The sequence below is a fragment of the Artemia franciscana genome, chromosome 9, assembly GCF_032884065.1.
Source record: "Artemia franciscana chromosome 9, ASM3288406v1, whole genome shotgun sequence".
Taxonomy (NCBI): domain Eukaryota; kingdom Metazoa; phylum Arthropoda; class Branchiopoda; order Anostraca; family Artemiidae; genus Artemia; species Artemia franciscana.
Window position 1 is genome coordinate 49,818,794 of NC_088871.1, and position 15,934 is coordinate 49,834,727.

The following is a 15,934-nucleotide window of genomic DNA, read 5'->3' on the forward strand; positions in this document are numbered from 1 at the left end:
AACTTATTCATTTTGGAATAATTATATGAATTACATTCTCTTCATAGGAGCAATGTTTCTAAATATTTGTTTTTCAGGGTTTCGTTGAATATTTTTAAGGACTTCTCTTTATCTATCGTCATTACTCTAAAAAATTTGATTGATACCCAAATAAACTAATTACTTAGAAAACTGTATTATTGTCAGGGAGGAGTTTTAAGTTCGAGAAGAACTCACAAGAAACGTTCGTCCTGCCAAGAGCCCTAATGCTTGGAGTCACCGAACTAGCAGGGGTGTAAGCCCTGAGACAGGGTCAGAAATACTGACAGAGTTAAAGGATATCTTGCAAATCCAGTGATCCCCCCCTCTTCCGTTAAGTGAGGCACAAATCGCAACATTTTCTTTTCTTCTTTATAATTAGAGAAGTGTAAATAATGCTATTATGAAGACAATTACGGTTAATTAATTTTACTTACGTATTGTTGAAACTCAGCAATGTCTAATTATACCAAGTTCGTACTATTAGACACCCATAAACTTATAAACAATGTAATTAAAAACCAAGAACGTGTTGTTGCTAATTAGCATTTAAAAGGTTCAATTATACTTAGAGCCCAGTTTGGGGTGCGCAAACCAAAGCATAATTTTTTTTTTCTTTGTCTATTTCCAAAAATGGCTTAGATAATAAATAATGCTGCCATATCTTCCGGTGGATTAACATTACGAATGAAAGAGTATAAGCATTTTAAATATGTGGCATTTATAATGTTATTCTGGACAGGGAAACCACCGTACACAGGAAGGGACGATACATAAGGGGGGAGGGACGGGATGAAAGAGTATCGGTAACCTTAAAGAGTCAAAACTTTTATCGAAGAAAAAAATCACCAATGTTATCTAGCTTTTTTTTTTCTTTTTTTTTATGAAATAGTAATTTAAAATTAGCGCAGTTGGTAAAACTAGTTTATGAACAAGTTTCGGATCACAGTTTCTGCAAATAAGATAATTGGGAAGTTTGAAAAAAATGCCAAGAGACACCAAACGTTAGATGATGAAGGTGGTTTTTTTTTCGATACTAACGCCAGCTTCCACTCTTGCCAATCTCTTTGGGATGTATAAAGACAGAAAACTAGCATTAACTGGCAGTCCTGTAAAAGCGTACTCGCTCGAACGACGAGGTAGCTATTTCGCAGAAAAGGCAGCACGTTCATGATGAACCCTATATATTTAATCGTAGTTTATGGAACCCAGTGAAGAAAGTTCATTTGGCATAACCATCAAATGACACCCTAAGTGATATTGAATAATTACAAAACCTCTTTAATATTTATCTCTACAAATCTGGTATTCAAATTAGTCAAGCTTTTTTAGACAATTTCCTAACATTGATTAATTTGATAGCGTCCATCGATAAAAAATCCTAGTTGTAAAGGCAGCGTTAGATACGGCCATATTGTATAACTGTTTTTTATGGCACTTGGTCAAACAGTTCGTGGTAACGAACTGTAGTAAGGAGCGACCCGGCTGAATAGTAACCAAAACTCTAAAAAATGGAATTTTGATACCAATAACTATATCAAAAGAATCGCATTTTAATGCTGGTTTTAAATATATAAGTTTCATCAAGTTTAGTCTTACCCATCAAAAGTTACGAGCCTGAGAAAATTTGCGTTATTTTAGAAAATAGGGGGAAACGCCCCCTAAAAGTCATAGAATCTTAACGAAAATCACACCACCAGATTCAGGGTATCAGAGAACCCTACTGTACAAGTTTCGAGCTCCTATCTACAAAAATGTGGAATTTTGCATTTTTTGCCAGAAGGCAGATCACGGATGCGTGTTTATTTATTTTATTATTTTTTTTTTTTCCCAGGGGTGATCGTATCGACCCAGTTGTCCTAGAATGTTGCAAGAGGGCTCATTCTAACGGAAATGAAAAGTTCTAGTTCCCTTTTTAAGTGACCAAAAAAATTGGAGGGCACCTAGGCCCCCTCCCACGCTAATTATTTTCCCAAAGTCAACGGATCAAAATTCTGAGATAGCCATTTTATTCAGCGTAGTCGAAAAACCTTATAACTATGTCTTTGGGGACGACTTACTCCCGCACAGTCCCCGTGGGAGGGGCAACAAGTTACAAACTTTGACCTGTGCTTACATATAGTAATGGTTATTGGGAAGTATACAGGCATTTTCAGGAGGATTTTTTTGGTTTGGGGGAGGGGTTGAGAAGAGGGGGATATGCTGGGGGAACTTTCCTTCGAGAATTTGTAATGGGAGAAGAAAATTTCCATGAAGGGAGAGCAGGATTTACTAGCATTATTTAAAAAAAAAAACAATTAAAAAATAAAAGTGAAAAAGCTTTTTCAGCTGGAAGTAAGGAACAGCAATAAAACTTAAAACAAACAGAAATTATTACCCATATGAGGGGCTCACCTCCTTCTAATACCTCGCTCTTTACGCTAAAGTATTTTCAGTAATTTCAACTACTTTTTCTACGGCTTTTGTGATTCAGGGGGTCATTCTTAATGAATTGGGATAAAATTTAAGCTTTAGTGTAAAGAGCGAGGTACTGACGATGGGGCGAATCCCCTCATATATGTAATAAAAACATGAGAATACAAAAGTTCTTTACGTAAGCTAATTTATAAGTTACGTAAATCTTTTACCAATAAAAAGATTCGTAAAAAATTTAAAGTTCTAGTTGCCTTTTTAATTAACCAAAAAATCGGGGGGCAACTAGGCTTCGTCCCCCGCTCTTTTTTTCTCAAAATCATTCGATCAAAATTATGAGAAAGCCATTGGGTCAAAAAAAAAAAAAATATGCAAATTTCGTTTTGATTATTCCTCTGCGGAGAGCCAAAATCAAAACATGCATTGATTCAAAAACGTTCAGAAATTAAATAAAAAAAACAAGTTTTTTTAACTGAAAGTAAGGAGCGACATTAAAACTTAAAACGCACAGAAATTACTTCGTATATGAAAGAGGCTGCTTCCTCATCAACGCCCCGCTCTTTACGCTAAAGTTTTTTACTGTTTTAAAAAGAAGAATTGAGAGAAAGAGTCAAACTTTAGCGTAAAGAGCGGGGCGTTGATGAGGAAGCAGCCTCTTTCATATACGAAGTAATTTCTGTGCGTTTTAAGTTTTAATGTCGCTCCTTACTTTCAGTTAAAAAAACTTGTTTTTTTTTATTTAATATCTACCAAGTGACATGTAGCGATCGCAAGTTCTGTCTGTCGGTCTGTCTGTCCCGGCTTTTCTAGTATAGGCACTTCCAGGTAAGCTAGGACGATGAAATTTGGCATGCGTATCAGGAACCAGGCCAGATTAAATCAGAAATTGTCGTTACCCCGATTCTACCATCTGGGAGGAGTGGGAGAAACGGTTAAATTAGAAAAAAGAGGTATTTTTAACTTACGAATGGGTGATTGGATCTTAATGAAATTTGATATTTAGAAGGATATCGTGTCTCAGAGCTCTTATATTAAATCCCGACCGAATCCGGTGACACCGGGAGGACTTGGGGGGGGACCTAAAATCTAGGAAAACGCTTAGAGTGGAGGGATCGGGGTGAAACTTAATGAGAAAAATAAGCAGAATTCCTAGTTACGTAATTGACATAACCGGAATGGATCCGCTCTATTCGGAGGAGCTGGGGGGGGGGATAATTCTGAAAATTAGAAAAAATGAGGTATTTTTAGCTTACAAAGGAGTGATCGGATCTTAATGAAATTTCATAATTAGAAGGATCTCGTATCCTAGATCTCTTATTTTAAATCCCGACCAGTTCCAGCGTCATTGGGGGGGGGGGGTTAACTTTGGAAAACGCTTAAGTGGAGACATCAGGATGAAACGTGGTGGAAAGAATAAAAACAGGTCGAAGATGCGTGACTGACATAACCGGACCGCACCTACTCTCTTTGGTGGAGTTGTGGGGGGGGGAGAAATTCTGGAAAATTGGAAAAGTGAGGTATTTGTAACTTACGAGCGGAGGATCAGATCTTGATGAAATTTTATATTTAAAAGGATCTTGTGCTTTAGAGACCTCATTTAAAATACCGACCAGATCCAGTGACATTTCGGGGAGTTGGAGGAGGAAATGGGAATTCTTGGAAAACGTGAAAATTGAGGTATCTTTATCTTACGAATGGGTGATCGGATCTTAATGAAATTTGATATATAGAAGGATCTTATGTCCCAAATGCTCCATTTTCAATTCGAATCGGCTCCAGGGACATGGGGGGTTGGAGGAGAGAAACAGAAATCTTGGAAACTGAAAATCTTGGAAAACGCTTAAAGTAGAGAGATCGGGATGAAACTTGATGGGAAGAATAAGCATGAGTTTTAGATTAGTGATTGACGTAATTGGAACGGATCCGCTCTCTTTTGGGGAGCTGGGGGGGGGTAATATGAAAAAATTAAAAAAAATTAATGTATTTTTACTTAACAACGGGTTACTGGGTTTTAATTAAATTTGATATTTAGATGGAAATCATGTCTCAGAGCTCTTATTTCAAATCCCGACCAGATCTGTTGACATTGGGGGGAGTTGGAGGGGAAACGGGAAATCTTGGAAAACGCTTAGAGTGAAGACATCAGGATGAAACTTGGTGGGTAGAATAAGCAAATGTCGTAAATACGTGATTGACGTAACCGTACTAGATCCGCTAAAGGGTGGGATTCAGTGCTTTGGCGAGTTTGGTGCTTCTGGACGTGCTAGGACGATGAAAATTGGTAGTCTTCTCAGGGAGCTGCACAAATTGACTTGATAAAGTCGTTTTCCACGATTCTACTATCTGAGGGGCTGAAGGGAGAGGAAAAGTTAGAAAAAATGAGCATTTATAACTTACGAGTGGGTGATCGGATCTTAATGAATTTTCATATTTAGAAGGACCTCGTGACTCAGAGCTCTTATTTGAAATCCCGACTTGCATTAAGCCTCTGATTTTCCTTTTAAACCAATCTATTGATTATTAGAATTTTGCTAGAGCTCATACCATATGAGCTCTTGGCTCTTCTGGCCTCGTCACAAGTACCGTATGAGCTCTTAGCTCTTGTAAGCTTGGAAAAAAAACTAAAGGTTGTATTACCTGTTAGGTCCCAAGATAATCTGGCGAATATTTTCGGGTGAAAAGAACTAAATGTCGTCACCATGTTCCAAATATTTGATCTTCCAAATACTAATATAAAAAATAATACCAATAGTACAACTTACAGATATGCCTAAAAAGGAAGCTTTTGTACACTGATGTCGTCACCATGTTAAATCTGGCAGATAAGTTTAAAGAAACAACTTTGAAGTCATCCGGAAAAATTTATAGACAAAAAAAGGAATATTTGATCTTCCAAATACTAATATAAAAAATAATACCAATAGTACAACTTACAGATATGCCTAAAAAGGAAGCTTTTGTACACTGATGTCGTCACCATGTTAAATCTGGCAGATAAGTTTAAAGAAACAACTTTGAAGTCATCCGGAAAAATTTATAGACAAAAAAAGAAATATTTGATCTTCCAAATACTAATATAAAAAATAATACCAATAGTACAACTTACAGATATGCCTAAAAAGGAAGCTTTTGTACACTGATGTCGTCACCATGTTAAATCTGGCAGATAAGTTTAAAGAAACAACTTTGAAGTCATCCGGAAAAATTTATAGACAAAAAAAGAAATATTTGATCTTCCAAATACTAATATAAAAAATAATACCAATAGTACAACTTACAGATATGCCTAAAAAGGAAGCTTTTGTACACTGTTGCCAGTTGGAGCAACAAACTTTTCAATTCGGATTCAGCACAGAGTTGAATGTTTACCCTCTCGATTTTTTTTTCCGCCTGAGCTAGATCCAGCTCCAACGTCCAATTTATTTGGCCATTTTTAAAGTGAAATAGGGCCGATTAATTGGAGAGTTTCATTATCAATCTTTAGCTGTACACAAAATAAAATTTATGTGAATTTAAGCTTGAACCTTCTATGACTCTTTCTCTTAACTCTACTTTTTAAAAAAGTAAAAAACTTTAGCGTAAAGAGCGGGGCGTTGATGAGGAAGCAACCCCTTTCACATATGAAGTAATTTCTATTCGTTTTAAGTTTTAATGTCGCTCCTTAATTTCCGTTAAAAAACTTGTTTTTTTTATTTAATTTCTGAACGTTTTTGAATCAATGCATGTTTTGATTTTGGCTCTCCGCAGATGAATAATTTTTTGGCTAAATGGCTTTCTCATAGTTTTGATCGAATGATTTTGAGAAAAAAGGACTGGAGGAGGAGGCCTAATTGCCCTCCAGTTTTTTGTTACTTAGAAAGGCAACTAGAACTTTTAATTTTCTACGAATGTTTTTATTAGCAAAAGATATACGTAAATTATAAATTAGCTTACGTAACGAACTTCTGTATTCTCATGTTCTTATTACGTATATGAGGGGGTTCACCCCCTCGTCAGTACCTCGCTCGTTATACTAAAACTTAAATTTTGTCCCAATTTATTAAGAATGACCCCTGAATCACAAAAGGCGTAGAATAAATAGTTGAAATTACTAAAAACACTTTAGCGTAAAGAGCGAGGTATTAGGAGGAGGTGAGCCCATCATATGCGTAATAATTTCTGTCCGTTTTAAGTGGTTTTAATTCTGCTTCTTACTTCCAGTTGAAAAAAACTTTTTAAAAATTATTTTTTCATTGTTTATTTTTTTAAATAATGCTCGAAAATCCTGCGCTCCTTTCATGGAAATTGTCTTCCCCCCCCCCTGATAAATTACTCCAAGGAAAGTTCCCCTAACATATCACCCTATTCTCAACCCCCACCCCCAGCCAAAAAATCCCCCTGAAAACGTCTGTACGCTTCCAAATAACCATTACTATATGTAATCGCTGATCAAAGTTTGTAACTTGTAGCCCCTCCCACGGGGACTCTGGGGGAGTAAGTCGTCCCCAAAGACATAATTATAAGGTTTTTCGACTACGCTGAATAATATGGCTATCTCAGAATTTTGATCCGGTCACTTTGGGAAAATAATTAGCGAAGGAGGGGGCCTAGGTGCCCTCCAATTTTTGGTCACTTAAAAAGGGCACTAGAACTTTTCGATTCCGTTAGAATGAGCCCTCTCGCAAGATTCTAGGACCGCTGGGTCGATACGATCCCCCTGGGAAAAAAAAACATCTGCCTTCTGGCAAAAAAATGCAAAATTCCATATATTTGTAGATAGGAGCTTGAAACTTCTACAGTAGGGTTCTCTGATACGCTGAATCTGATGGTGTGATTTTCGTTAAGGTTCTATGACTTTTAGGGGTTGTTTCCCCCTATTTTCTAATATGAGGCAAATTTTCTTAGGCTCGTAACTTTTGATGGGTAGGACTAAACTTGATGAAACTTATATATTTAAAACAGGGCATTAAAATGCCATTCTTTTGATATAGCTATTGGTGTCAAAATTCCATTTTTAGAGTTTTGGTTACTATTGAGCCGGATCGCTCCTTACTACAGTTCGTTACCACGAACTGTTTGACAGACTTATGGAAAGTAATTCCATTGGCTTTTGTCACTTTTTTTGCTATTTTTGACAAAAAGTGTTTCCGTTTGCTTTTATTGCTTACACATATTTTTTGAGTAATTGTCTCAGAAGTAGGCAAATCTAATTTGTTACATTAGACATCAAAGCAAAGATTTAGACGCGAAAAATTTGCCTGTTTTTGCGTAGAACTTTCTTTTAACAAGATATACTGTCTTTTATGTCTTTTATTGGTAATTTGTCTCTTTTTCTTTTAATTTATTGCTTAGCAACGATATTTGAAACAATTTGACTTATGAGGCTTCATTCTACGAAAATGCACTACAAACAGCTCAGAAGTAATCTTCTTTCATATGAAGTTATTGAATATAACGGAAAACAATAATTATGTCAATGTTTAAAGAAAAAAAATGTTTTCTCACTTTATTTTGTTTTTTTATTATAATTTCACTTTCTAATATTCCCTTAGTATCATTATGTTTAAACTATATTATACTATATATTACATATATCATACTATATATACTATATACTATATTATATTTATATACTTTATATTTATATACATCATCTACTTATATTTCTGATAGTTCCTCCGTCAACATACCACCTAGGTATTTTCAAAGACCACAGTGTCTTTCCATGACGTAAAAACTGTCAAACAGTTCTTGGCAACGAACAGTCCGTGGTAAGGAGCGACCCGCCTCAATAGTAACTGTAACTCTAAAAAACGGAATTTTTATAACAGTAAATACATCAAAAGAATCGCATTATAATGCAAATTTTAAATATATAAGTTTCATCAAGTTTATTCTTACTCATCAAAAGTTACGAGCAGTAGAAAATTTACTTTATTTTAGAAAATAGGGGGAAACACCCCTTAAAAGTCATAGAATCGTAACGAAAATTACACCATCAGATTCAGTGTATCAGAGAATCCTACAGTAGAAGTTTTAAGCTTCTATCTACAAAAATGTGGAATTTTGAATTTTTGCCGCAAGATAGATCACAGATGCGTGTTTTATTTGTTTGTGTTTTGTTATTTTCTTTTTCGCAGGGGTGATCGTATCGACCCAGTGGTCCAACAATGTCGTGAGAGGGCTCACTCTAACAGAAATTAAAAGCTATAGTGCCCCGTTTAAGTGACCAAAAAATTGGAGGGCACCTAGGCCCCCTCCCACGCTCATTTTTTCCTAAAGTCACAGGATCAAAATTCTGAGATAGCCATTTTGTTGAGCATAGTCGAAAAACATAATAGCTATGTATTAAGGGACGACTTACTCCCCCACAGTCCCCGTGGAAGGGGCTGCAAGTTACAAACTGTGACCAGTGTTTACATAAAGTGATGGCTATTGGGATGTGTACAGACGTTTTCAGGGAATTTTTTTGGTTGGGGGGAGGGGTTGAGGGGAGAGCTTTACTTGGGGGGAACTTTCCATGAGGAATATCATGGGGGAATAGAATTGCCATGAAGAGGGTGCAGGATTTTCTAGTATTAAAAAAAAATAACGAAAAAATAAATATGAGAAAGTTTTTTTTAACTGAAAATAAGGACTAGCATGAAAACTTAAAACGAACAGAAACTATTACGCATATGAGGGGCTCGCCTCCTCCTAATACCTCGCTTTTTACGTTAAAATATCTTTAGTAATTTCTACTATTTATTCTACGGCCTTTGTGATTCAGGGATCATTCTTAAGGAATCGGGATAAAATTTAGGCTTTTGTGTAAAGAGCGAAATACTGACGAGGGGGGAAACTCCACGGCTAATCCCCTCATATACATAATAAAAACATACGAATAAAGAAGTACGTTATGTAAGTTAATTCTGTGGTTACGTATATTTTTACTAATAAAGACGTTCGCAAAAAATTAAAAGTTCTAGTTGCCTTTTTAAGTAACCAAAGAACTGGAGGGTAACTAGGCCTCCTCTCCCGCTCCTGTTTTTCTCGAAATCATCCGATCAAAACTATGAGAAAGCCCTTTAGCCGAAAAAAAAATCAATAGGCAAATTATTTTTTAATTATTCATGTGCGGAGAGCCAAAATCAAAACACGCATTAATTCAAAAACGTTCAGAAATTAAATAAAAAAACAAGTTTGTTTAACTAAAAGTAAAGAGCGACATTAAAACTTAAAACGAACAGAAATTACTCTATATATGAAAGAGGCTGTTCCCTCCTCAACGCCACGCTCTTTGCGCTAAAGTTTTTTTACTGTTTTAAAAAGTAGAGTTAAGAGAAAGACTCAAACTTTAGCGTCAAGAGCAAGGCGTTGAGGAGAGAAAAGCCCCTTTCATATATGGAGTAATTTCTGTTCGTTTTAAGTTTTAATGTTACTCCTTAGGCTACTTTCAGTTAAATTTTTATTTTTTATTTAATTATTGAAATAGGAATAAAACAATGACAGTGAAAAACAATGCTTTAAAATTCTTGATATTTTGATCACGTGCACAGCGACCGTCATAAGAAGATAAACTCTACTGATAATCAGCAGATATGCTTATGACGGTCGCTGTGTATGTGATCAAAATAATCAGAATTTATGTTATTGTTTTCACTGCCTAATTAAAAGATTTATCCTTTTTTGAACTGTTATTTGTACGCTTTCAACATAACGTGACCAATTGTTTTGCAGCCCTAGAAACAAGCTTAACTCTTCTCGGTTCACATACACATCTATATATAATCAAAAAGCTGAAAGTTGATCTCCTAGAGTTTTTTTCAGCCCTTCTCCAATAATTCCTGGGTTTTATGATGCTGCTGCTATTAACAACGCACAAAGAACCAGAAATCGAAAACATGATGCTGAGTAATCTCTCTAATAATGTCCCAACTTAATGTTGTCTCTCTGATTCTAATTTTAGTTATGATTTTGTCATGAAATATTGATATTACTTTACCACAATGGCAAGGGGAAAGTAATTTGACCAGTAATGGTGGTAAATATTTTAACTAAATCGTTGTATTTATCAGTTCTAGTTCCACAAGTCGACCAGAATTTGTGAATTTCCCATGAATATCGCAAAGAGAAAAAGAGAGTCACTGTCCTATATTTCAGTGTTAAAAAACGTCCTTAAATTCCATTGGGTTTTTTTCGTGACGTCAATCGTCAATTTTTTTGTTAGCCGAGGACATTATTCCTTAAGCGAATGTCAGAAAGTGAATCACATTATTCCTAAAGCTGACTTTATCCCTTCAAGCCAAGTAACCCCGCCTTTTTCACACTTTGTTGCTATGTCAAATTTTGAGCTGACGTAAAATTTGATTGACTTTTAAAAAAAAAGACGAACTTGAGCCAAATAAAAAAAGACGAACTTTGAGTCACAGCATTTCTTTCAAGTTAAATCTTGTTTCTCCTTGGATAAACTTTTATACGCGACAAATTTGATTAAGTTTAACTTAGAAGCAGTGAAATTACAAGGTAGGAGATCGGTTACACTACCAGGCTAATAACAAGGTCGGTTCCTTTTCCGAAGATTCTTATTTGTGAAAAATAGTTAGCTTGGTGGCAGGGAAATAACGAAAACCCTCCCCCCCCAAAAAAAAAAACAACAGATAGCGTGTTAAATCTTTTAATTTGGATGTAATTTAAACCATGACATAGGTTTTATCAATTTTTAAGCATCACTGGTTATTTATTAATGAAGAGTTATGAATGAAGAGTTATTAATGAAGAGATACAGACAATGGTGCCAATGGCCCTTAATCTTCCATCTTAGAGAGCTATTAAATAAAAAACAAGTATTTTAAACTGAAAGCAAGGAGCGACTTTAAAACTTAAAACGAATAGAAATTATTCCGTGCATGAAAGGGGCTGTCCCCTCATCAGCGACTCGCTCTTTACGCTAAAGTTTTTGTTTATAGTTTTAAAGCCATGAGAAAGAGTCAGACTTTAGCGTAAAGAGCAAGGCGTTTAGGAGAGGATAGCCGCTTTCATTTACGGAATAAGTTCTGTTTAAGTTTTAATGTCGCTCCTTACTCTCAGTTAAAAAAAACTTTTTTTTATTTAATTTCTGAACGTTTTTCGACTAATGCAGGTTCAAATTTGGTTCACCGTATATGAAAAGTAAAATAGAATTTGCATATTAATTTTGGCAGATTTATTCCGTATACGAAGGGTTGCCCCCTCCTCAATACACTGTTCTTTACGTTAAAACCGTTAGCACTTAAAAACAAAATTTCATTTTCTAATTAAACGGCCCAGTGTTTCAGTAGTCGCTCTAAAAAAATTGGGACAAACAGTCAAACTTTAGCGTAAAGAGCAAGTTATTGAGGAGGGGCAACCCTTCACATATAGAACAATTTCTGTTCGTTTTAAGTTTTAATCTTGCTCCTTACTTTCAGTTAAAACACGTTTTTTTATTTAATTTCTCATAGTTTTTCAAATAATACCGTTAAATCTGGCTCACCCTCCACGAAAACATACACCTCCCCCTCACGGAAAACTCCTCCGTAGAAATTGTATCCAACGTAAAGTCCCCCCCCATCAAATTCCCTACAGACAGTCAACTCCTCACTGGAAATACCCCCTTCCTGTAAAATTGCTTGCGGACGACTCAGCCTGGTAAATTCTCCTTAGCATTCACTCATTTAAATAAGACTTTAATCTCTAATCGGTTTCTCGATAACTCCAGAAATGCCCCCTTCCGTGAAAATTATTTCCCAGAAATCGAAAAACGCAGAAAATAACCCCGGATAATTCTCCGGAACATATCCACATGCAAAATTTGGTAAAGAGAATGTAAGACAATTGAAAAAATTTCGAATAGTAATTCTGTCAAAGTCCCCCATCATCAAATTTCCCCCGGCAAAATTCATCCCCCCCCTGGAAATTTCCTTCATCAAGGAAGATTCTCCCAATATAATTCCTCCCAAGCACCCCCTCCCCCTGAAAATGTCTGTATACTTCCCAATAACAAATACTATACGTAAACAATGGGCAAATTTCATAACTTACAGGCCTCTCCCCATGGACTATGGGGGGACTTCTTACACCTAAGGACATAGATATTTGATTTTTCAACTATACTGAACAAAATGGTTATTTCAAAATTTTAATTAGATAACTTTGGGGAAAAATTGCCGCGGGAGTGGGCCCAGTTGCCCTCCAATCTTTTCGTCACTTAAAAAAGGCACTAGAAGTTTTAATTTCCGTTTGAATGCACCCTCTTCCGATCTTCTAGGACCGTTATTTTAGTACGATCATCCCTGGAAAAAAAAACAAATAAATATGCATCTGTGATCAGTCTTCCAAAAATAACAAATTTCCACATTTTTGTATATAGAAGCTTGAAACTTATACAGTAGGGTTCTCTGATACGCTGAATATGATGGTTTGATTTCCATTAGCATTAATTGAATTTAGGGGGTGTTCCCCCCTATTTCAAAAATCAGGCAAATTTTCACAGGCTCTTAACTTTTGACGAATAACACTTAACTTGATAATAACATTAAACTCCAAATATATATATTTGGAATCAGTTTAATTAGCTGATTCTTTTGATGCATCTACTTATACTAGAATTCCGTTTTTTGGGATTTTGTCTACTACTGAGCCGAGTCGCTCCCTACTCACAGATCGTTAACCACGAACTGTTTGGCTGTTTTCAATTCAATAGTCTTGAATATCACACAAAACGTAACCATTGACCAGTGCATTCAATAAAATATGGAAATCGCTAAAATTGTGTATTTTGCGGTCAGAATCCGGGACCTTTTTTTGCAGCAAATTTAGGTTGAAATAGAAGGTTTATTAACAGGTGCTTACTTTGGGATATGCTTATGGACATGACCACTAGCTATTCCGTCATTTTACTAAATTCCGTAATTCTAAATGTCTTTCAAACATAATATCCCTGAAGTTTTTGATCGCTGAAATTATTTTTAAATTTGTTTTTATTGTCCTTTCCCTCGTTTAATGAATAAAAGAAGCAGTCTCTTTTGTGTCCTTAATTGGATTCTTCGCCCCATTTGTAACTTTGATGTTCTGCCCCTTTTCTTGGATCAGCTAAGCTATCACTTATATCATAATTGTTGTTGTTCGCTATTGTTACTCCTTAAAGTCCCCTAAGAAAAAGAAAGCAATGAAAACGTCCTCTAAGGGACCTTTATGCAGTAGATTTCAAAGCATACGTTTTTCTTGGGCGTCTTGTTTAATTTTTAAACGAAAAGACAAAAAAGAATGCAAGGAGTTTGTTTTAAACCAAATTCTATGGACAAAAAAAGATGAAGAAGGAAATGCAGTATATTCGACTTGTATTTGAGTGTATTTTTTGACTTGAAATTTTTTAACAAGGAATCCGATTGAGAAAAGTTATGATAAAATAATAATTTTATTGAAAACTCACATGGAGGCTTTTTCACAAATTAAAGATCTTAAGCGGAACTGGAAAAAGTGTCATACATAGGAGTAGCTTATTTAATTGTATTATTTTCTATTTCAGTGGTTTGGTGATTAAATAGCCATTGTATGTATTGGTTTAGTCGTTTCTTTTTCAACATAAATTGTAGAATTTTCTTTTATTTAAGTTGTAATTTTTCAGGTTCTTTCTTTCTCTACGCTGGTGATACCTTGTTGGTTACAGGCGAAATATTCTTGTGATTATTCTCCTTTTTTTTCTTCTGAGCAGGGGCTGTTCCCTTCTCGACGCTCCGCTCTTTACGCTAAAGTTCTAAACTCTTTCTCTCAATTCTACTTTATTAAACAGTAAAAAACTTTAATTTAAAGAGCGGGGCGTTAAGAAGGGGACAGCCCCTTTCATACACGTAGTAATTTCTGTTCGTTTTAAGTATTAATGTCGCTCCTTACTTTCAGTTAAAAAAACTATTTTTTTTGTTTAATTTGTGAACGTTTTTGAATTTATGCATGTTTGATTTTGGCTCTCCGCAGGTAAATTATAAAAATGAAATTTGTATATTAATTCTTTTTTTGGCTAAATGACTTTCTCTTATTTTTGATCATACGATTTTGAGAAAAGGGGTGGGAGAGGAGGCCTAGTTGCCCTCCAATTTTTTGGTTACTTCAAAAGGCAACTAGAACTTTTAATTTTTAACGAACGTTTTTATTAGTGAAAAATATACATAACTTAAGAATTAACTTACGTAACGAACCTCTATGTTCTTATAATTTTATTATGTATATGAGGGGGTTTGTCCTCTCGTTAATACCTTGCTCTTTACACTAAGCTTAAATTTTGTCCAAATTCTTTAAGAATGACCCCTGAATCAGAAAAGCCTTAGAATAAATAGTTGAAATTACTAAAAATACTTTAACGTAAAGAATGAGGTATTTAGGAGGAGATGAACCCCTCATATGCGTAATAATTTCTGTTCGTTTTAAGTTTTAATGCTGCTCCTTACTTTCAGTTGAAAAAAACTTTTTCATGTTTATTTTTTCATTGTTTTTTTATAATAATGCTAGAAAATCCTGCGCCCCCTCCATTGAATTTTTCTTCCCCCATGACATATTTCTCCAAGAAAAGTTCCTTTCCTTGGGAGACTTTGGGAAAAAATGAGCGTGGGAGGGGGCCAAGGTGCCCTCCAATTTTTTGGTCACTTAAAAAGGGCGCTAGAAATTTTCATTTTTGTTAGAATGAGCCCTCTTGCGACATTCTAGGACCACTTGGTCAATACGATGACCCCTGGGAAATAAAAACAAAAAGAAAACAAATAAACACGCACCCGTGATCGATCTTCTGGCAAAAAATACCAAGTTCCACATTTTTGTAGATAGGAGCTTGAAACTTTTGCAGTAGGGTTCTCTGATACGCTGAATGCGATTTAGTATCAAAATTCCGTTTTTTAGAGTTTTGTTTACTATTGAGCCGGGTCGCTCCTTACTACAGTTCGCTACCACTAACTGTTTGATTCTTTATATACTTTTGACAATGGCCTGAAATGCCATCTCTTTATTTATTGGCTGTACCTTATCTACTTGAATTATCCTAATCGGTAAAAACATATCAAAATTTCATTCAATTTTTTCCTTTTTCAGATCGAGCAAGCTTAAGTTTAGACCTAGGAAGCGCTAATAATAATCGAGCTAGAAATCGATCCTCGTTGACATTGGATTTTAGCTCCTCTATGAACATAATGGGAGAGCCAGTGGATCCAACTATACCATTGGATAAGCAAAAGTAAGTTAGTTATTACTCTTTTGAAAGGTGCAATTTCACAATTGAAGTAAAGAAAATATTAATAAGAAAAAACCACTAACATCCAGCGATATGTTATTGTACACAGTAAAAGTAACACACAGAAACATGCTTATCGCAAAACAATGAGGTAAAATTACTAATCAACAAGGAAAAGTACAAAATCATAATTTAAAAAAATAAAAAGTAAATTAAGGAATGTTTCTTTCACATCTTTGCGGCATATGATGACAAATATGATAAAATCTAAATTAATTTTAAAAGCTCCTGATGAAAGTTCAATCAAGT

At 35.2% G+C, this 15,934-nt stretch overlaps 1 protein-coding gene across 3 annotated transcripts in view; it reads left to right on the top strand.

Annotated features, from left to right (window-relative positions):
- LOC136031516 (uncharacterized) overlaps positions 1 to 15,934 on the top strand; it is a 335,648-nt gene that overhangs the window by 291,354 nt on the left and 28,360 nt on the right. For all 3 annotated transcript variants that reach the window (XM_065711185.1, XM_065711186.1, XM_065711184.1), the window contains exon 7: positions 15,487 to 15,628. In XM_065711185.1, coding sequence (XP_065567257.1) covers positions 15,487 to 15,628 — 142 coding nt within the window. The remainder of the gene's footprint in view (positions 1 to 15,486; positions 15,629 to 15,934) is intronic.